The sequence below is a fragment of the Rana temporaria genome, chromosome 4 (genome assembly GCF_905171775.1).
Source record: "Rana temporaria chromosome 4, aRanTem1.1, whole genome shotgun sequence".
NCBI lineage: Eukaryota > Metazoa > Chordata > Amphibia > Anura > Ranidae > Rana > Rana temporaria.
Window position 1 is genome coordinate 436453284 of NC_053492.1, and position 27448 is coordinate 436480731.

Here is a 27448-nt window from a genome sequence, read left to right on the forward strand (position 1 = left end):
GACTTATGTTTCACTGTCATGGTAATGAGACTCATTGTCCACACAGGCCAGCGCTCAGTAACACTAGACTTATTATCACATCAGTGAGACGAGAAATTTGGTCCCAATGTCTGAAGAAGCAAAGAAATTACAGGCGATCTATGAGGAGCGGGAGAGCTGGTGTATGGTGGAGAGACACCCCACACAGTACTGGTGCAGAGCCGAGAGAAAACATTTCCCCCACCATTTGCGAAGTGTCCTGAATGATCAGCCGCCGCCATGCTATGAATCAAGATGCTCCTGGGCTGTTGTAACCCCTAGACACAGGGAGAAAAGGCACTTTGCTGATGCTGGTAAGTCCACACAAAACTCATTTTAGTTTGGGCTCAATGCTAAAGGGATTACCGGCGTATAAGACGACTTTCTGGATGCAAAAACATGCATCCAAAGTCGGGGGTCGTCTTATACGCCGGGTACGGTCTCCGTGCTGCGAGCGTCAATGATTTAAAAGACGCTCCTTCTCCTCAGAGTGTCCTGTGATAGGCGGAACACAAATCTTCCCAGCAGCGCCTCTGTTCTGTGTTCCTCCTATCACAGATGCCTTCTCATCCTCGGACGAGATGAGAAGACGTCCGTGATAGGCGGAACACAGGACAGTCTGAGGAGAAGGCGCGGCTTTCAAATCATTGACGCTCGCGCTCGCAGCACGGAGACTGTCACCGCCTGCAAAAAAGTGAGTGTTTGCAGTGATTGCACTGGGGGGCAAGTTCAGGCACAGCGGGGGCAAGTGATGGCACAGAGAGGGGCAAGTGATGGCACAGTGAGGGGCAAGTGATGGCACAGTGAGGGGCATCGCTTCTCGGCCTTTTGGCTAATATCAAGTGTAGTATCTGTTCTTATCAGTTGCCAATAGGTGGTGCTAAGCTGACTGTCCCCGGTACCCTGTGGCAGGGGGAAAGGGATGGCAGTCGGCGGACGCTAAGCCTGTTGGTGTGGAGGTGAAAGCCTTCTGATGTGGACAGAGAGGCATGAGGTCGAAGCCAAGAGGCCGGGTCCCTGGCCGTTGGCCTGGATTTGGTGGTATCTGCCCCAGTCAGTTGTTCTGGAGGGAACCTTTGCTTCTCCTTTAACCGGGAAGGAGCGGGTAGTACTTCCAGAATGTGATTAGGTGGGAGAGTTAGGGGTTGTGGGTAGAGTCTGCGTCAGTAGGCTCTCCCCGACCTCTTCTCCCACCTTCCTGGCTGGGAAGGGTGCTGCCGGTCCGGACCGGGGGCTAGGGACCGTTGAAAAGCCAGTGGAGATTGTGCCCCTGGAGTGGCAGTCCCGGGGTGCCATACATTGCACGAGTGTTTGAGGGGCACTCATCGTGTGGCACCTTCAGGTCACTGATCTCCACAACACACTTTTCACACCTGCCGCTTGGGCCGGGCCTTTTGGCTAGGACCAGTGGAATTTTTATCCTGGCCGGAGGGCCGGCCAATGTATTTCACATTGGTCACTTTCCTCACTCTCCCATCTTCCTTTTCCCCACTTTCTTTTATTATTTTTACCCGTGTTCTGTTTTGTTTGTCACTCTTTTTGTTGGTGCTTGCACTTTATGTGTGGCGAGTAGGGTGCTGGTCCTCGGGCCGGTCTCTGAAAGTCTTGGGAGTTGGTGGACTCGGCCTTCTGGTTAGGTTCACCGGCTCTCATGGGGTCTCCCTTCGGGGGAGCCTCACCGAGGACGGTTCTGTTTCGGCAGTCCCTCCGAGGATGTTGGGTCCTTGTGGCTTCGGCTGCTTGGACCAAGATGGGTCCATATGGCTTCGGCTGTATGGACCACAGTAACTCTAGTCCCTGTCAGGAGCCTAACGCCCCGGGGGATCAGAGACGGGTCCTTTTCGGAGGACCACTGACGTATGCACCCGTCGCAGTTTTTTGTGATGTCACTCTTTATGTGTGTGCACATTTTTCCCTGCATCGGGTGGAGTTTTTGGGTTGTGTTTTGCACGCCACAGGCTTTTCAACAGAAAAAAAAGTGAGGGGCAAGTGATGGCACAGTGAGGGGCAAGTGATGGCACAGTGAGGGGCAAGTGATGGCACAGTGGGGGCAAGTGATGGCACAGTGAGGGCATGCAATGTAATGGCACAGTGAGGAATGTAATGTAATGGCACAGTGCAGTGAGATTTGAAAAAGCCTGTTTCTGTCAGCGGTTCTGGCTCCCCCTCAGCTTCCAGACAGACTAGAAGGAAGGGGGTAGTCTTATACAGTGAGTATATCCCAAAACCAAATTTTTTCCTGGAAAATTAGGGGGTCGTCTTATACGCCCAGTCGTCTTATACGCCGGAAAATACGGTAATCACCTACCAGATTCCTTTTCATCTCATGGAGAGACCATTGAGGTACCTACAACAGAGTTTCCATCCACTTGCCTGGACCAATGGCGAGTACTAAGGTATCTGATGGATTCTTCATTTACTTTAGAGCAAGGGAAATGACATGCCATACAGTAGACTAGGGAACATCAAGCCTCATACACACGATCAGACTTCCATCGGACATTTCCGTGGATTTTGGTCCGAAGGGCGTTGGCCGTGAACTTGGTACGCATACACACGGCAGAACATTTTCAGCCAACATTCACCAGACCACATAGTTTTTAAGCTCTTTACCGTCACCCTTTGGGCAACTTCTGCTATTGTTGTCTGATGGTTAGCATTGGTTCCGTGCATGCGTGTTTGTACTTTGGATTTTAGTCCGACGGATTTGTGCACACACGATCGGATGATCCGACGGAACACATTTGATGTCGGAAAATTTGAGAGCATGCACAGCCAACATTTGTTGTCAGAAATTCCGACAACAATTGTCCGATGGAGCATACAGACGGTCGGATTCTCCGATAAAACATGTCTGTCGGACCGTTGTTGTTGGAAAATCCGATCGTAATTCAGCTTGTTGATGTCCAGTCATGACAAAAAACTTCTAGATGGCTGGTTCTAGATAGGCCAATGTTCACTCCCTATTAACCCTTCATTCTCCCAGAATGGAAGACTTTATGTAATGTAATTCCATAGCAGTCAGAAAACTGCAGGTCTAGATAGCAGCGTGAATGCCACTATAGGGTTGGGGTGAATTTGCCAAGTGTGTAAAGTCCTTCCATCTAGTAACATGGAAGATTCCCTCTCTGACAGCTTTATAGAAAACCCTGCCAAACAAGCAACAGGTGCTTAAGGCAGAGGTCTGCCCACCGCTGCAAAGATTAAAAGCCAGCAGCTGCACATACTGCAGCTGCTGACTTTTAATAATCGGAGACTGTCCTGGAGTCCAGCGATGTAGGCAACGCAGCTGATGTTTCCAGCAGCTGTCGGGTGCTGCCGCCTCCGTTGCGAGTAAGGGAACCCGGCAGTGAAGCCTTACATCTTCACACCGGGAAACCTACTGCGCATGCGCGAGGCTCCGCTCCTCTCTCCTACTGGCCCAGCGGCCGGGGAAGGAGGAGGGAGCCCGGGAGGTGATGTCAATACCCGCGGCCTGAGGCTCCAGGAAGTGGGAACAGGATACCTGTGAAAGACAGGTCTCTTGTCCCCCCCAAAAGGTGGCAAACATGGCATCGGAGGGGGGGGGGGAGTACGAGCGGAAGTTCCACTTTTGGGTGGAACTCCGCTTTAATGTTTGCTTTGCTTTCCCACTGCAGAATCAAAGTAAAAAGCCTTGGGCTTACCGATATGGAGGAGCATATGAATCACTCTCCTCCCCTCTATCTCACAACAGCATGCTGCTTATGCACAAGGCTGGTGCAAGGATTTTTGACACCCTAGGCAAAACCTAATTTTTCCGCCCCCCTGGCCCCACCCCTGACTCCACCCCCTTTGCTTTGCCCATATGTGGGCACTGATTGGCATCTTTTTTTTTTTTTAATGCTTTTTTTTTGTTTTTTCAGTCTTTTTTTTTTGTTTTTTTTTCGGCATTTTTTTTTTTTTTTTGCCCTTCCCTGGTGGTCCAGGGTGGGCTTCCCTGGTGGTCCACTGTGGCGATCCGAGGGGGGGGCTGCGCTGATAAACAATCAGCGCGAACGCCCCCTGTCAGGAGAGCTGCCGATCGGCTCTCCTTTACTCGCGTCTGTGAGACGCGAGTGAGGAATAGACATCAACGGCTCTTCCTGTTTACATCGTGATCAGCCGTGATTGGACACGGCTGATCACGTGGTAAAGAGCCTCCGCCGGAGGCTCTTTACCGAGATCGGAGATGCAGGGTGTCAGACTGACACCCCGCATCACCGATAGCTGCGCTGCGCGCCCCCACGGGCGCGCGGCATGAAATCCTGCAGGACGTCCATGGACGTCCAGTCAGGATTTCAAAACCACTTCCCGGACGTAAATCGGCCATAGGCCGGGCGGGAAGTGGTTAAAGTGGTTGTAAACCCATTTTAACAAGTTTATGCTACAGGTAAGCCTATATTAAGGCTTACCTGTAGCTACCCTGGATATCTCCTAAACCTGCACGGTTTAGGAGATATCCCCCTGTGTCTGCATGTGCCGAAGTGATCGGCACATGCGCACTGAAGCAATGGGACGTCGCGCCGTTGTTTCAGTTAGATGTGCTGTTACCGGCGGCTCCCATGTGCATGCACGGGAGTGATGTCGCCGGAGCCGCGATACCTGGAAGTAAGCTCCGGGAGAGATGGCCGCGGCCGGAGGGGGGGGGGGTCGAGGACGCCTGCGATCTGAGGTAAGTAATACATAATGAGCTAGTATGCGTAGCATACTAGCTCATTATGCCTTTGCAGGGCTTTTTTTCTCAAACAATAGGTGCTGGAACTTAACCACGACCCCACAAAACCCCTCCCCCTACACACACCCTCCAAATCACATCAAATAGTAGGAGGGCCTTAAAGGGCATTAAATACCAGAATTTCAGTACACCGAGTGCAGAGCTGTCACTTGTAAACACAGAAACCCGACTTCTGTGTTTTCAAGTGATTGTGGTGAGCGGGCACCAAAGGGTCTGACCCAGAGGTGGTGGAACTGAGTTCCACCAAGTTCCACCTGAAAAAAAGCCCTGTGCCTTTGTATTGGAGTTTTTTTTTTTAAGGGTTTACAACCACTTTAAAGCATATGTGCAAAGTAAAGAAAAACCTGAAAACATGGATCGATGGGGGTACTTGAAGTCTGAGGTTGAGAACCACTGTTCCACTGGATGTCCACCCAGTAATGTAAGCAACAGTAGAACAGGGATTTTGCCAAAGATGGAAGCCGGTTAAAGTGAACATGTCCTGAAATGTTTCTAAGCTAATAACATGATGTGAAGGCAATCTGTGGTCTTCAAATTGATCTATGTGGAGCCTCCTTGCATTCTAAGACAACATTGTACATGGAATTTCGACTCCTATGTAGGTAAAAGTAAGAACCATCCTTTCATTGTACTAAAAGGCACCTCTGTCATTCTGTTGTCATATCTCAGATCTTTAGTGGTCTGTGAAGGCTTTTGATGTTACCTATTAAATGACAGGAGTTTAACTTATTGCCCAAAGGGAGCATGAAAAGCCTAAGCCCTGCAAAACCCTCTTGCTAGCGCTACTTGTAAGAGCGACCCTCAAGAAAGTGGGTCCACTTGAAGGCCAAAGCATCCTAGTCATTCTTGCCAAAAAGAGAAAGGACACCACCACTGTAACCTCAATGCCACTCACCAAACCAGCCTTGCTGCCCACTTTAGATCAGGGAAAACAATACTAAAATAAAAGCAAAAGAAGAAGTTGCACCGGCCTAGTGCATTATCACATGACTCATTTATTGAACAAAACCAAATTCTAATGTACTCACAATGGTACAAGATAGATGCATGTAACCTAATCCAATCCCAACGCTGAATATGTGTCCATCCACAGGGGCATAGCTTATGCATTTCGAGGGCTATGCCCTCTTTTTCAGAGTTCTGAAGAAGAGGGCATAGCCCTCGAGATGTGTAAGCTATAGTACACCCCTGTAGATGGACAAGTATTCAGCCTTGGGACTAGATTAGGTTACATGCATTCTATCTCGTGTCATTGTGAGTACATTGGAATTTTTGGGGGGTAAAATCTCACGTCAACTAAATAAATAATAAGTGAATAATAAATCAATTAAAACCTGAGTAGCTCCCCAAAATTGCAGTAAACTGTAACAATGTGAATATGTGAGGAGAAAGGGGGCGCTACAGGTAATAAAATACCTAAATAAACAAGAGTAAATCCAGATAAATTATTAAATAATTAATAATCAGCAAACAGTAATTAATCATAAATGGTGATAATAATAGTAATAATGTCCATTACAGTGTAAACTCCCAATTGGGAGATATTACTATTATTATCACCATTTATGATTAATTACTGTTTGCTGATTATTAATTATTTAATAATTTATCTGGATTTACTCTTGTTTATTTCGGTATTTTATTACCTGTAGCGCCCCCTTTCTCCTCACATATTCACATTGCAATTTTTATTCAATAAAAATGTCTTGTGATAATGCACTAGGCTGATGTGCTTTCTTCATTTCCTTTTATTTCAGTGTTGATTTTTTTATTGCATACATAGGGAAAAGATTAAAAAAAAAAAAAGCTTTTTGGAATCAAAGAAGTATATTCATCCAGTAAAGGACTGCATTTTGGCCCTGATAACAACTACATACCCAAGCCAATCATCTGCCATTTATTGTCATTATTGTCGAAGTAATAGCCTTACAGAAAAAATGGGGTCCTCTTTCCTGGACCTGTATAGCACCCTGCTAAAAAAACTTCTGGTATTCGGTTGAAAGACCAAAGTACTGGATCCCAGGGTCCAGGTCTCCAAGAGAAGAATTACAGGCAAAACCTCGCTCTTCTTCCACGAGGCCCGGGTACCATTCACCTTGGCCTCTTCATGGCCCCTTGAATGGATCCGGTAGCATAGCCCCTTGACCCTATAAGGAGCTTTTCTTTAGCACTTCTTCACTCGTGACCAGGGCTGGACTGGGACACAAATTTGGCCCTGGACTTCATCCAGATTGGCCCAGTTTGACAAGTCTCTCCCATGGCGGCCGGACAACTCCCACTACCCCTCCGGCCACCCAAGCCCCCTCTCCCCCTTCACTAGCTGTTCTACTTTATTAGAGTAGAACGGCTGGTAATGGTACTCTTATAGGCAGTACCAGTGGGGAAGCTAGACATTTTTTCACCCGGGGCAAAGAATCGGTTTGGTGCCCCCCCTTATGGGACAAGATTAGGCAGAAGTGAGAAAATCCCAGGCCATAGCTGTTGAGTCAGCTGTCTGTCCCCTCCCCCATGCTCCCCCTGTCGTCCCCCCTGCTACTCTGGTCCTCCTCCTGCTTCTTTGTTCCCCCCCCAGGTGAGCGTTGTGGGAAGGGAGAGACAGAGGAGCGGAGGGGGGTGGCGGTCCGCTGTCACTGAAGCCGGCCCACTGAGCCATCGGCCCACCGGGAAACTCCCTGTAGTCCCAATGGCCAGTCCATCCCTGCCCGTGACCAACACATTAGACACTGGCAAAAAAACTGAGGTACTACTGGTATGGGAGGGGTTATATAGGGAGGGGGACTTGCTGTCTTGGGTGTCCATCACTTGAAGGTGGCCCACATAGTAATTACTATGGCTCCTCTGTGTCCCGTGATGTACGATAAAGAAAAAACGTTATATCTGTTTATTTGCAGGCAAGGGACATTTGGTGTGACTGGTATTTGAAGCAAAAGGCGCCTGTGAGAGTTTGGAGAAATGTGCACTGCCATCAACATCTGTGATATCCTCCTTGGAGATCTTCCCATTCTCATCACTTGGCTCTCAGCTAATTCCCCTTTTATTTTCGCTCATGCACAATAAAGCCGATTTGTGTCCTTTGTTGGTTTTATTTCAATCACTCACTGGGTCAGCAATACTGATGGACTTATGCATAACTGAACAAAGAATTTCATGGCACGAAGGGGACTGTTTATGCTACAGAGCAGAAATTGCTGCTCACTGGACACTGCGGTGTTACTCTACGTCGTGGCCTGCATTTTACATTCCATTCATCATATGCTGGCTGAGCTGTGGAGCCCATGGTGTAACGCAGAGTTCTCTCTACAAAGTGAAGTCCATTGGTGGAAAGGCTGGTCACATGACTTTCACAGGTTACATTACCTGGCTCTCTTCTGTCTGATTTTTTATTTTTTTTTGTGAATTGTGTTCTGCTTGCTTAAAAGTCCTAAAGCAAGCAGAGCTCATTTGCAAAGCACACAGCTAGACTTTATAAACAGAGCCCAAATTCATTCTGTACTCAAGCCAATGGTGCCAACCAGGTATAGATGTAACTGTTATATACACTATGGGCCAGATTCACATATAACTGTGGCGGCGTAACGTATCCCGTTTACTTTACACCGCCGCAAGTTTTCAGCGCAAGTGCTTGATTCACAAAGCACTTGCGTGTAAACTTTCAGCGGCGTAGCGTAAAGCCGTCCGACGCAAGCCCGCCTAATTCAAATGGGGCGTGTACTATTTAAATTAGGCGCGTTCCCGCGCCGAACATTCTGCACATGCTCCGTTTGGAAAATTCCCACCGTGCTTTGCGCGATATTACGGCTCCCCAACGTGTTTTTTGAACGGCGACGTGCGTGACGTATTCCCGGACGTCATACACAAAGAATTTTTTTTTTTAAAAAAGCAAGGCCCATAAAGACGTGGATGAGAAAATTTGGGGTGGAGGAATCTGATTGGCCTGCACAGGGTCCTAACCTGTCCACTCAGACACAAGACTACTCTCAAAGCATCATTATATCAGAACAGTCAGGTCCCGTTACTAGGTAAAAATATGATTGTATGTCTGCAGGTTCTAAGAACAGGGGGCCATATTCTCGTAGATTTGAGGCGGGCGTAGCGTAAGCCATTTACACTACGCCGCCCCAACTTACAGGAGCAAGTGCCGTATTCCCCAAACACTTGCTCCGTAGTTTGGGGCGGCGCAGTGTAATTGGCCCGGCGTATCCCCGCGTAATTCCCAAGGGGGCGGCCTGTATTTAAATTAAGTGCGCCCCCGTGCCATTCGAACTGCGCATGCGCCGGGCTTAAAATAGCCCAGTGCGCATGCTCCAGTTCTCAACGGAAAACGTCAATGACGCCGACGTGTGCGTCACTGACGTAAAGTCGTATTCAAGAACGACTTAGTAAAACGACGTACCTGACGGGAAAACACGACGCGGACCCGACGCCATACTTAACATGTCATACGTGGGACTGGCGTAAGGTTACCCCTCATATAGCAGGGGTAACCTTACGCTTACGCAAACGACGTAAGCGACGGTTACGTGACCCAATTTCGTTCGGGAATCGGCGTATCAGGCTCATTTGCATAAACAAATGAGACCTGAACGTAAACGCCATCTAGCGGCCGGCGGCGAATTACATTTAGGATCCGACGGTGTAAGTGATTTACACTAGTCGGATCCTAGCCTAAATCTGGCGTATCTTGTTTTGTGAATACAAAACAATGATATGCCGACGGGAAATTCGATTTACGCCGGTGTATCAGTAGATACACCGGCGTAACTTGTTTGAGAATATGGCCCAATGGGAATAGGTGTCTCTGTATTGCTGTATTTCAGGCGTATATTTCCTCTAGTAAAGATGTGTAAAACTAAAAAGCAGCAGGAAGAATAATGGGCGGTTTGTTTTGAAACGCTGCAGGTGAAGACTTTGTAGCCACAACAGATCAGAATAGGAGGAAATGGAATTGTAACACAACTAAAATTGGATGCTATAATTAGTCTCTTCCTGGCCATGTTACACAGCAGATAAAAGAACACAAATAACATGAAACTGACAATATATTTGCAGACATTGGCCACTTTAATATCACTAAATTTACAATGACGCAGTTATGACTGGGCCTAGGTAGCCTGAAATGATTGTAAGTGTTGAGTTGAGTGTTGTATTTAGATGTTGTCCATGAGGTTGACACACCATTTTGTCAAAAGTATTGGGACGCCTGCCTTTACACGCACATGAAATTAAATGGCATTCCAGTCTTAGGGGCAGATCCACATACAATTAGATATGTGAGATATGTGAGATACGCTACGCCGCTGTAACTTACTTTTGGCAGCTTTGAATCCACAAAGAATTTGCGCCGTAAGTTACGGCGGCGTAGTCTATCTCTCTATCTCTCTCGCGGCGTAAGGGCGTGGACTTCAAATTGGGCGGGTAGGGGGCGTGTTTCATTTAAATGAAGCGCGTCCCCGCGCCGAACGAACTGCGCATGCGCCGTCCCTAAATTTCCCGCGGTGCATTGCGCGAAATGATGTCGCAAGGACGTCATTGTTTTGACTTGGTAGGAAATTACGTCCATCCCGCGATTCACGGACGACTTAAGCAAACGAAAAAAAAAAATCAAATTAAACGCGGGAACGACGGCCATACTTAACATGCCAAGTCTAACTATAAGCCGCAAAACAGCAGCTTTAACTATACGCCGGAAAAAGTCGACTAGAGACGACATAAGAGAATGCGACGGCCGCTCGTACGTTCGTGGATCGTCGGAAATAGCTCATTTGCATACTCGACGCGGAAAACGACAAGAACTCCACCCAGCGGACGCTGAAGTATTGCATCTAAGATCCGAAGGCGTAGGAAGCTGTACGCCTGTCGGATCTAACCCAGATGCCGTCGTATCTTGGTTTGAGGATTCAAACTAAAGATACGACGCGGGAAATTTGAAAGTACGCCGGCGTATCAGTAGATATGCCGGCGTACTCTCTTTGTGGATCTGCCCCCATGTCTTTATGCACCTTGCTTTGTGCACTGGTCCAAATCATTTGGTGGAGGAGGAATTATGGTGTTGGGTTGTTTTTCAGGGGTTGGATTTGGCCCCTTAGTTCCAAACCCAGTAAAAATTTAAAATAAATACCATCGACGCCTCCACCGCCCCAGTGTGAAAGGGGCCTTAGTTCTAGTGAAGGGTCAGCATACCAAGACATTTTGGACAATTTCATGCTCCCAACTTTGTGGGAACAGTTTGGGGACGGCCCCTTCCTGTTCCAGCATGACTGCACACCAGTGCACAAAGCAAGGTCCATAAAGACATGTATGAGCGAGTTTGGGTAACGTTCCCTCTCGGCACAGGTTTGTTTATTATTTACTATGCAGATATGCGGCTGCCTGGCATCAAGGTCCATCCACCAAGAAGCCGAATATTGCCATACTCTGGGTGCTAACATACTTTCATCAGTGTAGTTCAGTGACACAGTGGGGGTTATTTACTAAAGGCAAATCCAGTTTGCACTACAAATGCAAACTACAAGTGCAAAGTGCACTTGAAATTGCACTTAAAGTGCACTTGGAAGTGCAGTCACTGTAAATCTGAGGGGGACATGCAAGGAAAATAAAAAAACAGCATTTTAGCTTGCACATGATTGGATGATAAAATCAGCAGAGCTTCCCCTCATTTCAGATCTACCCCTCCGATTTACAGTGACTGCACTTCCAGTGCAATTTTAAGTGCAGTTTGAACTTGTAGTGCAAAATGGATTTGCCTTTCATAAATAACCCCCTGTGATTGCTTGTTACAGAGATGATCACTGTAACAGGAATCATTTGAAATTACATGAATGGCTTTCATTCATGACTCATTGTATACTATTGTGATGCTGGGATCAGCCCACAGCTATCACATGGTACATGGTGTCGTGATTGGCCCAGGTACCATGTGATCATTGGTGACCAATCACAGATCACACACAGTAGTAAACAATGATGTCATGATTAGATTCCACCTAATCACCCCATGCACATTAGCATTATCCATGGGTGGCACCAGATGGGTGGTTGGGGGTGCCAGTGGCCAGTGTAAATGCCCCCATTATAATAAAGGCTAGGTTCAAATTTAGGAACCCATTACACCCGTATTTAGGGTCTAACATAATATGCTCCCAATCAAGTGTCTCCTACCATCAGAGCCTCCTCCCTGGAGAGCGTTGTACCTAGATCAGCCTTTCCCAACCTTTTTGTGGTCATTGAGAATAACCCCCCCTCCCCCCATTACAGATAGCTAAAAAGATCATTGTTGATAGTGGTTACTTATGTCAGAGGCAGGAATTGCTCATTGCTGAAGGAACCCCTGGCAACCTAAAAAAAAGTGACCTAGATGTTACAAATAAATATGAAGACTGAGATTTGACGAAACTTTATTTATTCAACCTGTAATTGATTTTATGGAAGAGCCGCAGGGCGTTCTGTGCTGTTGCCTCGCAAACCACCTCCGGAGAAAGACCTTTAACTTGAGCAATATATTCACAGGAGATGTGAATATTCCATGGGACATTTCTTTCCTGGAGAAAACACAAAGGACAGTGTGATCTATGGAACTTCAGTCATACCATACAGTGATAAAAAGCCAGATGAAAGCCTCCCCCTCAAGAGGCTTTCTGCACACCAGGAAGAAAGCCTCGCATTACTGTGTGGAGTTACAGACAGAAGAACAGGAAGTGAGGGTTTCTCAGAAGAAATAAGGACATTTAAAAGCAAAATGGAAGGATGAGGTAAGTGAAGGAGGACTGCACTAAGGTAAAGGAAGCTATTTAGGAAAAAAATTGTACCTTTTACAACCCCTTTAAGGTATTCTGGAAACATCAGTTAAGTTGGCACATTTGATGCTCGATTATTTAAGTTGTGGATAGTGTATGGAAGGATTACAATCTCTAAGGCCCCGTACACACGTCCGAGGAACTCGACGTGCAAAACACATCGAGTTCCTCGTCGAGTTCTGTGTGGAAGCCGCCGAGGAGCTCGGCGGGCCGACTTTCCTCATTGAACAACGAGAAAATAGAGAACATGTTCTCTTTTCGGCCCGACGAGTTCCTCATCAGCTTCCTCGCTGAAAAGTGTACACACGACCGAGTTTCTCGGCAGAATCCAGCTCCGACCAAGTTTCTGGCTGAATTCTGCCGAGAAACTCGGTCGTGTGTAGGGGCCTCACACGTTTTTGCAAAGCAGGGAAAAAAAATCCAATCCAGTATACAAAAACACTGGTTAGGCATACATTTAACCCTTTAATTGCTCTAGATGTTTAACCCCCCACCCAGCCAGTATCATTAGTACAGTGATAGTGCATATTTTTAGCACTGATCACGGTATTAGTGTCAGTGTCATTGGTTCCCAGGCATAAATTGTCAAAAGTGTCAGTTAGGCCTCGTACACACGACCGAACATGTCCGCTGAAACTAGTGTGCGGACCAGTTTCCGCGGACATGTCCGACCGTGTGTACGGCCTAGCGGACAGGTTTCCAGCGGACAAAAGTTTCTTAGCATGCTAAGAAACTTGTCCGCTGGAACCATGTCCGTCGGACATGTCTGATGGTTAGTATGACTCATCGGACATGTCCGCTGGTTATGACGTATAACCAGCGGCCCAAAATCCCGCGCATGCGTCGAATTGATTCGACGCATGCGTGGAAGCATTGAACTTCCGTGTCAGAGAACGTCGGTGTCTTCTACGTCACCGCGTTCTCTGTCCACGGGGATTTTGGTCTGATGGTGTGTACACACAGCAGACCAAAACCTCCCAGCAGACATGTCCGATGAAAACGGTCCGCGGACCGTTTTCATCGGACATGTTCGGTCGTCTGAACAAGGCCTTAGTGTCAGACTGTCTGCCACAATATTGCAGTCCAACTATAAGTCGCCGATCGCCGCCATTACTAGTATAAAAAAGCAAAATAAAAAAATTCCAGTACATATGCCATCGTTTCTAGACGATAAAAATCTTGCACAAACCAATCAATATAAGCTTATTAAGATTTTGTTTACCAAAAATATGTAGCAGAATACAGATTGGCCTACATTTATGAAGAAATTCGATTTTTTACATTTTTTTATTGGATATGTTTTCTAGCAGACTGCCCAGAAAGTCCTTACCTCCTGGTCCCTGTATCAGTCTTGATGACATCAGAGGACCTTAGACCACCGGAGCACGGGAAAGAAAAGGCTTCAGGGACCAGACTAGCTTAGCAGAGGAGTAAAAGTGCTTTACCAAGTTCCCCCACACTGGCACTAATGGGCCCTTCCTCCTGCCGGGTGTTCATACAGCAAGCAAAAGCTCTGTGGGCCAGATTCACAGAAGAGATACGACAGCGTTTCAGAGAATCTATGCGACTGATTCATAGAATCGGTTACGCATAGATAGCCCTTAGATCCGACAGGTGTAATTGTCTTACACCGTCGAATCTTAGGATGTAGTACCTCGGCCGCCGCTGGGTGGAGTTTGCGTCGTATTCCAGCGTCGGGTATGCAAATGAGGTTTTACGGCGATCCACAACGGTTTTTCGCGTTCGTTACGTCGTTGCTAGTATAGTTTCCCGTCGCAAAGTTAGTCGTCGTTTTACCTGCCCTAACTTTACACAGCCCATTTTAAAGTATGGCCGTCGTTCCCGCGTCGAATTTAAAAAAAAAAAAATTCTTGCGTAAGACGTCCAGGAATACGAAAGTACGCTACGCGCGTCGCCGTTCAAAAAAATTACGTTACTTCGCGCAAAGCACGGCGGGAATTTCAAAACGGAGCATGCGCAAGAAGGTCCAGCGCGGGAGCGCGCCTAATTTAAATGGCACACGCCCCTTTGAATTACGCGGGCTTACGCCGGAGGCCGCCGGCGTAAGTTTTCTTGCAAGTGCTTGGTGAATCAGGCACTTGCGATGAAAACTTGCGGCGGTGTAACGTATATACGATACGTTACGCCGCCGCGATTCTACGTGAATCTTGCCCTGTGTGTCTATTCACACACAGAGCCATGGTTCGGCCTCGTCCCCTCCGTCTCCTGATTGGCTCATTGGCTTTGATTGACAGCAGCAGGATTGGATTTGATTGCCAAAAATTAATCGGGAGGGGGGAGTCCCTGGAAAGACAAGATTCTCGTGGACATCGCTGGATCGAGAGGGGACTCAGGAAAGTATTGGGGGGGGGGGGGGGTTTGCTGCACACAGGAGGTATTGTGCTTGGGGTAAATATATTTTTAGCCATGACTTTATCTGACATTTGTGTACACTAGATGGGCAATTTTGTCTCTCGCTTATCATGCTGTCTGTTTATTCTTACCTCTCTGTTTGGTCCGAGTGCCGGGGAATCTGTTTCTAAGCAGATGTTCTCCATTGGGATCTGTCTTATTAGCCTCTCTCTCTGGAAAAACAATGAAGCATGAAACAATTGTAGCTTTTATTAATCATGGCTTATAATTGAAACTGAGAGGTGCAGCAAGGCTGGCCATATTACTCACATCTGATCTCTAGCAGGCTTCTATACCAAAGTATGGCAAAAGAGAAATGTGCACAGTAAGGCTAGGTTCACGTTAGTGCAGGAATGCGTGTAATTGCATGCCAACTCACACCAAAAACGCAATGCAGTTTAGGAGATGCCATTAATACCACACCTCCCAACTTTTTGACATGACACTGAGGGACACCTATTTGCAAAGGTATGTAGGCAAAGGACACACCCCCTGCCACACCCCCTTAACTAGATGCCGACCAGCCGCCGCAGTTCTACGGAGGCAGGTCGGCTCTCCTGCGCGGCGCGAGAGCCCGTAGCTCTACATCGGCTCTCTAAGTGGCCACTAGGGGCTCCTGACTCCCGCACGCTTACCCGGCAGTCGCGATTACCGCCGGGCACCCGCGATCGCTCGTTTTGAGCGAGAACCGGGAGCTGTGTGTGTAAACACACAGCTCCCGGTCCTTTTAGGGAAGAAATGCCTGACCATCTGTTCATACAATGTATGAACAGCGATCAGTCATTTCCCCTAGTGAGTCCACCCCCCCCTACAGTTAGAACACACCCAGGGAACATACTTAACCCCTTCCCCGCCCCCTAGTGTTAACCCCTTCCCTGCCAGTGACATTTTTATAGTAATCAATGCATTTTTATAGCACTGATTGCTATAAAAATGCCAATGGTCCCAAAAATGTGTCAAAAGTGTCCGCCGTATTGTCGCAGTACCGAAAAAAAAATCGCTGATCGCCGCCATTACTAGTAAAAAAAAAATATTAATAAAAATGCCATAAAAATACCCCCTATTTTGTAAACGTTATAACTTTTGCGCAAACCAATCAGTAAAGGTTATTGCGATATTTTTTTACGAAAAATATGTAGAAGAATACGTATCGGCCTAAACTGAGGAAAAAAAAAGTTTTTTTAGATATTTTTGGGGGATAGTCATTATGGTAAAAAGTAAAAAATATTATTTTTTTTTTCAAATTTGTCGCTCTATTTTTGTTTATAGCGCAAAAACTAAAAACCGCAGAGGTGATCAAATACCACCAAAAGAAAGCTCTATTTGTGGGGGAAAAAGGACGCCAATTTTGTTTGGGAGCCACGTCGCACGACCGCGCAATTGTCAGTTAAAGAGACGCAGTGCCGAATCGCAAAAAGTGCTCTGGTCTTTGACCAGCAATATGGTCCAGGGGTTAAGTGGTTAATCACTTAAGCCCCGGACCAATATGCTGCCTAAAGACCCAAGGGGTTTTTACAGTTCGGGACTGCGTCGCTTTAACAGACAATTGCGCGGTCGTGTGACGTGGCTCCCAAACAAAATTGGCGTCCTTTTTTCCCCACAAATAGAGCTTTCTTTTGGTGGTATTTGATGACCTCTGCGGTTTTTATTTTTTGCGCTATAAACAAAAATAGAGCGACAATTTTGAAAAAAATGCAATATTTTTTACTTTTTGCTATAATAAATATCCCCCAAAAACATATATAAAAAAATAAATTCCCTCAGTTTAGGCCGATACGTATTCTTCTACCTATTTTTGGTAAAAAAAAATCGCAATAATCGTTTATCGGTTGGTTTGCGCAAAATTTATAGCGTTTACAAAATAGGGGATAGTTTTTATTGCATTTTCATTTTTTACTAGTAATGGCGGCGATCAGCGATTTTTTTCGTGACTGCGACATTATGGCGGACACTTCGGACAATTTTGACACATTTTTGGGACCATTGTCATTTTCACAGCAAAAAATGCATTTAAATTGCATTCTTTATTGTGAAAATGACAGTTGCAGTTTGGGAGTTAAACACAGGGGGCGCTGTAACATTTAGTGTTCACTTAGTGTGTGTTTACTACTGTAGGGGGGTGTGGCTGTAGGTCTGACGTCATCGATCGAGTCTCCCCTATAAAAGGGATGACTCGATCGATACGCCGCCACAGTGAAGCACGGGGAAGCCGTGTTTACACACAGCTCTCCCCGTTCTTCAGCTCCGGGGAGCGATCGCGCCAGAGCGGCTATAAACAAATAGCCGCGCCGTCGTCCCGGATCGCTCCCCGAGGCTTACCGACCGCCGCATGTAGCGGGGGGGGGGGTCCCGATCGGACCCCCCACCCACGTCAAGCAGAGGACGTATAGGTACGTTGATGTGCCTGTCCGTGCCATTCTGCTGACGTATATCTACATGAGGCGGTCGGGAAGTGGTTAAAGGAGAATTATAGAAAAAAAATTAGTCAAACCCACAAGTGTTTTTTTTTTAAACCACTGCAATTTCTTTTTATTGGCTTTTGAAATGTACAAATTAGCGATTAGTAATTGGATGAAAGGTTTAGCCCAGGGTAACAATTTTTAAAAGATAAATAGTGCATTTTATATACAACGATGTAGATCAGGGACAACTGAGGAGGAAAGAGGGACTTTGTTCAATATCAGGGACAGTCCCTCGAAATCAGGGACAGTTGGAAGCTATACTTAATCCTAATAGCATCCCCACACCCTGGAAATCACAGGAGGACACTTTGAGGTTGATTTACTAAAGGCAAATGGACTGTGTACTTTGCATAGTGAAATTGCACCCTGCACGTGCAGTTGCTCCAGAGCTTAGTAATTGAGAGAAAGCTTCACTTTGCAAAGTATACCCAATCACGTGCAAGGAAAAAAATGATTTAAAAATGTTTGCTTGCACGTGATTGGGTGATGGAAGTCAGCAGAGCTTCTGCTCATTTACTAGGCTCCAGAGCAACTTTTTAAAGTGCACAGCCTATTTGACTTTGGTAAATCAACCCCATTGATTCACATTAGGATGTGGTGGCACTAATTCATTCTCACTTTTCTTTTTTTTTTGCATGTGATGTGGACACTATTTTTATTTAATTTTTTAGTTAGTACATTGTGCAATTACAATGCAGGTACCAACAACGATACTCCAGACATAAATTTCCAATGTTACAACACAGTAATTATGTAATACCAGACATTCCAAGTAAAAGAGACAGACTTCTGGGCAACAACTAACAAAATACTTCAGATAGACCTGGCAGCTTGCACATGCCCAATAGTAAAAGGCAAAAATAACAACTCGGAGCATCTGGATCAGGTAGATAGATGTTTGTTGTTGGACCTCCTGTCACCACCTAAGTGACTTTAAACGTGGCATGGTTGTTTGTGCCAGATGGGCTGGTCTGAGTTTTTCAAAAACTGCTGATTTACTGGGATTTTAAGGCACAACCATCTCTAGGATTTACAGAGAATGGTCCGAAAAAGGGAAAACATCCAGTGAGTTGAAGTTGCGTGGACAAAAGTGCCTTGTTGATGTCAGAGGAGAATGGGCAGACTGGTTCGACATGATAGAAAGGCAACAGTAACTAAAATAACCACTCATTTTAACTAAGGTATGCAGATCTCTGAATACACAACTCATCAAACTTTGAAGCAGATGGGCCACAGCAGCAGAAGTTTTGGAATAGCCCAGCCCTGAATCCGATTGAAAATCTGTGGGGTGATCTGAAGAGGGCTGTGCACAGGAGATGCCCTCGCAATCTGACAGATTTGGAGTGTCTTTGCAAAGAAAAGTGGGCAAATATTGCCAAGTCAAGATGTGCCATGCTGATAGATTCATACCCAAAAAGTGCTGCAATAAAATCAAAAGGTGCTTCGACAATGTATTACCATATATACTCGAGTATAAGCCGAGTTTTTCAGCAATTTTTTGTGCTGAAAATGCCCCCTCGGCTTATACTCGAGTCACCTTTTTGCGCCTGATCTCCCGGACTTTGGGGACCCGATACCGGCCGGCCGTAGGTCCCCTGGACCCCAAACAAGCAAAGTGTGTTGTCCGGGGGACCTACGGCCGGGGAGCACCGATTTTTCAAAGCCGGGCACCTCATTCATAGACTCCCATGTTAAAGGTCATTTCTTCGGTGACTTTGGGGACCCGTACTGGCCGGTCGTAGGTCCCCTGGACCCGATACTTGGCACACATGTAGCCCCATTTCTCCTCTACAAGTGTGCAAAGATTGTTGTCTGGGGGACCTACAGGTGGGGGGCAGCGATTTTTCAAAACCGGACACCCCTTCCATAGACTCCCATGTTAAACGTCAGTCTAGTCATGGACACAGTGAGGCATGGGCATAGTGAGGCATGGGCATAGTAAGGCATGGGCGCAGTGAGGCATGGGCACAGTGAGGCATGCACATGGACACAGCGAGGCAAAGTGAGGCACAGTGAGGCATGCAGATGGACACCCTAGGCTTATACTCGAGTCAATACGTTTTCCCAGTTTTTTGTGTCAAAATTAGGTGCCTCAGCTTATATTCGGGTCGGCTTATACTCGAGTATATACCGTAGTTTAAGGGTGTGCACACTTATGCAACCATATTACCGTATTTATCGGCGTATAACACGCACCTTCAATTTAAAGTGGGGGTTCACCCCAAAAAAAAATTCTAACATTACATTGAGCCGAGTTGTGAGAATGACATTAGGCTGTTTTTTTTTATTTCCTTGCCATACATACCGTTTTATCTATATTTTCACCGCGGCTTCCGGGTATGTAATCTGCGGGACTGGGCGTTCCAATTCACATGCTAATTGATTGACATGCTTTCCACCGGCGCATACAGTGCGTCACGAGTTGCCGAAAGAAGCCAGACTGCGAGTCGGCTCTATACGGCGCCTGCGCACCGACGTTTGGCTTCTTTCGGCAACTCGTGACGGCCTGTATGCGCCGGTGGGAAGCATGTCAATCAATTAGCATGTGAATAGGAACGCCCAGTCCCGCAGATTACATACCCGGAAGCTGCAGTAAAAATATAGATAAAACGGTTATCTGTTAAAAAAAAAAACGGTATGTATGGCAAGGAAATAAAAAAAAACAGCCTAATGTCATTCTCACAACTCCGCTCAATGTAATGTTAGAATTTTTTTTTTGGGTGAACCCCAGCTTTAAGAGGGAAGTTTCAGAAAAAAAAACGTTTCTTTTAAAGTGGAGGTTCACCCAAAAAATCAATTTTTACCACTAGATTGGGCCTAATTACGGGAAGCAGAATCGGGTGTTTTGTTTAAAATCAATGCAGTACTTACCGTTGTAGAAATAGATGTTCTCCGTGACTTCCGGGTATGGGCTGCGGGACTGGGCGTTCCTATTTGATTGACAGCCTTCCGACCGTCGCATACAGCGCGTCACCAGTTTCCGAAAGTAGCCGAACGTCGGTGCGCAGGCGCCGTATAGAGCCGCACCGACGTTCGGCAACTGGTGACGCGCTGTATGCGACCGTCGGAAGGCTGTCAATCAAATAGGAACGCCCAGTCCCGAAGACCATACCCGGAAGCGGCGGAGAACATCTATCTGTAAAACGGTAAGTACTGCATTGATTTTAAACAAAACACCCGATTCTGCTTCCCGTAATTAGGCCCAATCTAATGTTAAAAAAAAAAAATCGGATGAACTCCCACTTTAAATAAACCGCTTTGAAGCACAACAATGGTCAGTGCCCATCAATGCAGCCTGACAAGTGCCCTTCTGCAGCCTCAATGCAGCCTGATCTGTGCCCATCTTCAGCCTGATATGTGCCCATCTGCAGCCTGATATGCGCCCATCTGCAGCCTGATCTGTGCCCATCTGTCACATACACAGTCCCGCCTCCGTCATTGGCATTGGACCCGCTCCTGTGATTGAAAGAACACAGGTCCAATGCCGGTGGTGGAGGCAGGAATGTGTGTGTGACTTCAGAGCCGAGTGAGAGCTGAATAAACAGGAGATGACGGCTCTGTGAATTCCGGCGGCGCTCATCCCCCTCCTTGGTACAATATCGGTGTATAACACGCACTTGTGATTTGCCCCCTATTTTTAGGGGGAAAAAATTGCATGTTATATGCCGATAAATACGGTATTTAATTTTTTACATTTTTACTTCCCTCCACCTAAAAGATTTCAGTATGTTGTTCAATTGAGTTGTACAGTTTATAGATCAAATTAAAGGTGGAAAAAGTTCTGAGATTATTTATCTTTGTCTCATTTTTTTTACATCACAGAAACCTGACATTTTAACAGGGGTGTGTAGACTTTTTATATCCACTGTAGCTGTAGGAGATCGTAGACACATTTAGACCCATATAACTGTGTCCATAGCAGGAATTAGGACCGCAGACAGTGCCGATCCTGACCTCCCTGGGGCCCTAAGCAAAATGACATGGCACTGCGTCGCTTTAACTGACAAATGCGCGGTCGTGCGACGTGGCTCCAAACAAAATTAACGTCCTTTTTCCCCCACAAATAGAGCTTTCTTTCGGTAGTATTTGATCGCCTGTGCGGTTTTTATTTTTTGCGCTATAAACAAGAGAGCGACAATTTTGAAAAAAAATACAATATTTTTTACTTGTTGCTATAATAAATAGCCCAATTTAAAAAAAAAAAAAAAAATCTCAGTTTAGGCCGATACGTATTCTACATAATTGTGGTAAAAAAAAAAAAAATCGCAATAAGGTGGTTTGCGCAAAAGTTATGGCGCCTACAAAATAGGGGACAGAATTGTTTTTTTTTTTTTTTGCTAGTAATGGCGGCGACCTGCAATTTTTATTGGGACGGCGACATTATGGCGGACACATTTTTGGCGCCATTCACATTTTTACTGCGATCAGTGCTATAAATATGCACTAATTACTGTATAAATGTGACTGGCATTGAAGGGGTTAACACTAGGGGGTGAGGAAGGGGTTAAATATGTTCCCTGTATAGTGTTCTAACTGTAGGTGGGGGGGGGGGGGTGACCGATCTGTGTCCCTATGTACAAGAGACACAGATCGGTCTCCTCTCCAGAGACAGGACGCTGTCTATGTATGAGCCGGCAATGAGAGATGACCTCAAATGTTTACATTTGAGATCATCTCTCATTGGCCGCACAGATCGCATAGCAAACGGCCACTCTGATTGGCCGTTCGCCGCGATCTGTAATTGATTGTGTCCAAGGGACACGGCCAACACAGAGTTTCCCCGCTGCGCGCTCGGGAGCGCTCGCCGGGAACGCCAAAAGGGGCGGACGTCAATTGACGTCCACTTGGATTTTCTGGTCCGTGCTGTAGCCGTCATTCGGCTATAGCGCGGGCCCCAGGCGGTTAAAGAAAGTTGAGAAGTGGGGGGGGGGGGGGGGTTCTGCTGTCGGAAATGACTCAGCCAGCGAGTTTAGAAGCGGGGTGAGGGGGCGAAAATGACTTCTCACCAGGTGGGACCTCTAGTAATTTGGGGGGCCCTTGGCAGCTTTGCGGGGGCCCTAAGCGGCTTGCATAGTGAGCCTATAGGGAGGATCGGCCCTGACCGCAGAATGCTATTTCTATAGGCTGAGAGACTTCTGATCACCGGTGTTAGTCAGCAGTCTAGGTGCGGGTCACACAGGGCTATGCAGTTGCTTGGGATTTGGAAATCCTATACTATTCTTGGCCGAAGCAGGCGCATGGTTTGATGCCAGAGCTGTGCTTATAATAATATCTATAATAATACCTTACCTGATTATTTTTTGTAACTGCAGGGGGAAAGGAGAAGAAGTAGCCAGCCTTCACACCCTCCAAGGCTGCTGAAGGGCGGCCAGCAAAATTGTGTAGCAAAGCCTTTTCAATACCTGGAATGTATACAGGAACATATCACTACGAACGTTCAACCTTCTCCCTCCCACCTTTCATTTCATATATATTTGACACCTATTTATTAAGTTGTGTCAAAAGTAAAATAACGAAATACATCACGACTGGTATGACCGATAGTCTGTAACTCTCACCTTGTTCTTTCAGAAACGCTATTGTTTGTCTTCCAGCTGAGCGAGAATGGACATTTCTGTCAAAATCAAAATGTTACAGTGTTAAACCCAAAAGAAAACATTTATTATATTGCAGCTTACCAATTCGTAGATGCAATTGCATTAGTTTTCCTTTTTAGGCGTTCTTTCCTTTATTTTGACCTTGTGATCCAGGTAGTAAGTCTGTTGCTTTTCAGCACAACAGGCTGCAAAATGTATCAATTCAAACAAACCATTTACCACACAGGGGTGTTTACAATGATCAACTTTTATTTGTTGATGTAAAATCTTTATCCCAAAAGATAAAAAAAAGTTTGCTGTAACTACTGTGTTTTGGCTTCAGTTTGTTTGTGTATTTAAATCTGCTAGTCCATCTAACACTCCCTTCCCCCCAGACTGGCAATACTGCTGTCCAAACGTGCAGTTTTCCTGTCGGCTACCGGTAACCTGATTGGCTGAAGCGTCATCGAGGGTGGGAGAAGACATCGAGGGATGGTGGAAGGAGGATGGCTGACCCCAGAAAGGTAAGTGCCGGGCGGGGGGGGGTAGCATTTTACAGGGCACAGTGGCGACAATTACAGAGCACAGTGGCGACAATTACAGAGCACAGTGGCGACAATTACAGGGCACAGTGGCGACAATTACAGGGCACAGTGGCGACAATTACAGGGCACAGTGGCGACAATTACAGGGCACAGTGGCGACAATTGGCACAGTGGCGACAATTACAGGGCACAGTGGCGACAATTACAGGGCACAGTGGCGACAATTAAAGGGCACAGTGGCGACCATTGGCACAGTGGCTGCGTTTGATGGCATAGCACAGTGGTGACAATTGATGGCACAGTGGCTGCGTTTGATGGGGCCAGTGGCTGCATTTGATGGGCACAGTGAGGCTGCAATTGTTTTTTTTCGTTTGTTTGCACCCCCCCCAGAAAAAATTGAGTACCAGCCGCCACTGCCCCATCCCCATTATATGTGTGGATGGTGGAATCAGTTCATTATTTTACGTTCAACAAAAAAAAATGAAGTATGCAGAGGCTGAAAAAAAAGTGATTTTTGATTTGATTTATTTGATTTTTGTTAGCCTAAAGGCTCATACACACGGTAGGACATCCAACAAAATTTCCCTTGGATTTTTGTCCTAATTGATTTGTCCTGCCACACCCATAGCATACACACAGTCAGACTTTTCTGCAAACTTTTCTAAAAGTTTCCTAACATCATGTGTTTTTTTTTGCTCTTTTCTGCTCTTTACCGCCACCCTTTGGTTAACTTCTGCTATTGTTTTTTGCTTTTAACATTGGTTTTGAGCATTCGTATTTGCACTTTGTCCAAAAGTTGGTTGGATTGCTGTACACACGGTCACACAAAGCACCATCGGACTTTTGTTGCCGAAAAGTTGGTCCGTTCGCAGACCCAACTTTTTGTTGGATGAAACCAGAAAAAGTTGGTCTGATGGAGCGTACACACGGTCGGACAAATTTGAAAAGTTGCAGATTTTGAAGTTGGTTGGCCAAAAGTCCTACCGTGTGTACAGGGCTTTAGACATAACAAAAAATACAAAAACAGGATAAAATCCCTTTAAAGTGATCGTAAACCCATTTTTTTTCAATACCTACCTGCTCTGAGCAAGGGTTTTGCAGCCATGATCCTTCTCTTCTCGGGTTACCCAGATCCCTCCCCCCCCCGCCAGACCGAGTGCCTATCATAGCAAGCCACTTTCTATGGGGGCACTCTTGTTGCATACTAGCTCCTATGCTGTCTCTGAGCCAATGAGGAGGGAGAGAGCCACTGCTCTCATGCACAACTCTGGATTGAGATCGGGCTCAGATAAGTATAAGGGGGGTTGCGGGGAGCTGCACTCAGAAGGCAAAGAATGAATTAAGGTAAAAAACCTTCAGCCTTTAAAACCATTTTAAGAAAGACATATTTCAGAATTCCATACTGACACAGGAAGATCCAATCTTTTTGCAAAATCCAGTTGTAGCTTTAAAACCTTTAACTGCTCTTCTCTCTCTTTAGCAGTTGGAGTCAGCCAAGGAGTGAAGTCTAAGCCGATCTAAGTGCAAAAGAAAGAGAACATATTTAAAAAATATATATAATGGGGATGGGTGCTATACACTGTATACAGGGCCATGCCAAGGGCAGGTGGATTCTGAGGAAGCAATTTTTCCAACTTTACTCCCTCTCCAGTCCTGGCAGCATACACCATAACAACCAATGATGATGTGAGGCCCGGGGGTAAAATTACACAGGGCTGAACATGCACATAATGGGGTGGGGGCGGAGATTTACTAAAACTGGAGCACACAGAATCTGGTGCAGCTGTGCATGGTAGCCAATCAGCATCTAACTTCAGCTTGTTTAATTAACCACTTCAGCCCCGGACCAGGACCTTTTTTTGCAAAACGGCACTGCGTCGCTTTAACTGACAATTGCGCGGTCCTGCGACACTGTACCCAAACAAAATTGATGTCCTTTTTCCCCACAAATACAGCTTTCTTTTGGTGGTACTTAAGCACCTCTGTGGTTTTTATTTGTTGTGCTATAAACAAACAAAAAACGGCAATTTTGAAAAAAAAAAAAAAGAAATTTTTTACTTTTTGCTATAATAAATATCCAAAAAAAAACAAATAAAAAAACACAAATTTCTTCATCAGTTTAGGCCAATATGTATTCTGTTACATCATTTTGGTAAAAAAATTGCAATAAGTGTATATTGATTGGTTTGCGCAAAAGTTACAGCGTCTACAATATCAGGGATAAATTTATGGCATTTTTATTATTATTACTTTTTTTACTAGTTTACCCAGCCAGACACAGGTCCAACGTAAACAACGTAAAATACGCCGGCTTGAGTTCCCTGGTGCAGACCTTTGCATGTCTGCTGCTGGGTTACACCTGCTTTATGGGGCATAACTTTACGCCGGACGTACAACTTACGCGCACATCGCGTAGCCTGCGTTGGGCGCACGTATTTCCCTCATTTGCATATATTTGAATGGCTAAACAATGGGAGCGTCCAGCCTAAATGTGCGCCCATGCTACACCGGCGTAGGCAAGTTACGTCGGCGGGTTGAAGCCTGTTTTTAGGCGTATCTTAGTTTGTGGGTCCGGCACACAGATACGACGGCGCATATTTGCACTTATGCTGCATATCCTGAGATACGTCGGCGCAAGTGCTTTGTGAATCCGGGCCTATGTGTTTAGTATCACTTTAATATTTAAAGTGCGGTCACACACATGATTGTCATGAAAATTCTTACCTGGCTGCATAAAAACTGAATGAGTTGTTCATGTAGACTCGCACTACACAATGGTTGGTAAAACTAAATGGCAATGTACATTTACATACCTCCCAACTTTCTGAGATGGGAATGAGGGACACCTATCAACAAAAGTATGCAGGCATAGGACACACCCCTTTCCACACCCCCTTACAGGAGAATTGTACAAAAAAGTGCTTTTTTACCACTACTTTTCCTTTATATTGGCTTTTGGAATTTACAAATGCAGCAATTTAGAAATCAGATGAAAGGTTTAGCATGGGAAAACACTTTTTGATAAAAAATGCATTTGATATACAACTATATGGATCAGACCAAAATGAGAGACAAATGAGGAGGAATGAGGGACATTGCTCTAAATCAGGGATAGTCCCTCGAAATAAGGGACAGTTGGGAGCTATGCATTTATTATACAGTTGGAGTAAAAGGTGTATTTGTGAATTATATACTTTGGCAAGGTCTTCCTAATCCTATTACATACAAATTCTGAAGAAATCGATTTCCTATCAATAATATTGACTATCTAAACTGCCAAGTTGTGGTTGTATACTTATTGTGTTACTGGCACATTTTTTACACTTCCTTACCTCTCCTATAGCAATCAGATCTTTTTGGCACTTTTCAAACCATACAAGTGCGGGTTCCAGATCCTTCAAATAAATAGACAATAAGGTAGAGAGAGAGAGATGAAGACATTAATAAACAGGATAACACAGCGTACTTTTAATGAGCATTTGATTTAAGTCATTATTGCATTGTTTTCCTTGTGAATAGGGATGAGCTCAGGCGTGTTCGGACATGAGTCCATACCTGCCTGAGCTATTCTGCTAGGAAGCTGTCAAAGCCGACAGCCAATCATAGACCAGCAATGAAGAAATGGCTGCACTCCAAGATCCATCAAAATTCTTTAATATCCGAACATCCCAAGTGTTACAAACAGATATGGTAAACGCGTTTTACACACTAACAGGTGCGCTTATTAATTATTAATAATGAATAAGCGCACCTGTTAGTGTATGAAACGTGTTTACCATATCTGTTTGTAACACTTGGGATGTTCGGATATTAAGAATTTTGATGGATCTTGGAGTGCAGCCATTTCTTCATTGTTGATCGTATAGGGAGGCGAGCCGAGGCGGGCACCCATGAAATCACTAGGCTT

The 27448-nt window shown here is 45.7% G+C and overlaps 1 protein-coding gene, 1 long non-coding RNA gene and 1 pseudogene across 3 annotated transcripts in view; 2 read left to right on the top strand and 1 right to left on the bottom strand.

Moving 5' to 3' along the window:
• Positions 1-38: 38 nt before the first annotated feature.
• On the top strand, positions 39-7825 carry LOC120935459. Its single transcript, XR_005748499.1, has 2 exons — positions 39-332; positions 7645-7825. It is a non-coding gene; the product is annotated as an uncharacterized LOC120935459 (long non-coding RNA).
• Positions 831-961, top strand: LOC120938723 (annotated as a pseudogene).
• A 4305-nt stretch (positions 7826-12130) lies between the features above and the next one.
• LOC120937914 (putative deoxyribonuclease tatdn3-A) overlaps positions 12131-27448 on the bottom strand; it is a 28641-nt gene continuing 13323 nt past the window's right edge. Inside the window, exons 5-10 of one of the 2 annotated variants that reach the window (XM_040351465.1) lie at positions 26874-26936; positions 24949-25058; positions 22979-23034; positions 22710-22822; positions 15051-15131; positions 12131-12291 (exon numbers count right to left, since the gene is read on the bottom strand). In XM_040351465.1, coding sequence (XP_040207399.1) covers positions 12148-12291; positions 15051-15131; positions 22710-22822; positions 22979-23034; positions 24949-25058; positions 26874-26936 — 567 coding nt within the window. In that variant the 3' untranslated portion in view covers positions 12131-12147. The remainder of the gene's footprint in view (positions 12292-15050; positions 15132-22709; positions 22823-22978; positions 23035-24948; positions 25059-26873; positions 26937-27448) is intronic. The other variant, XM_040351466.1, reaches the window with a different exon arrangement.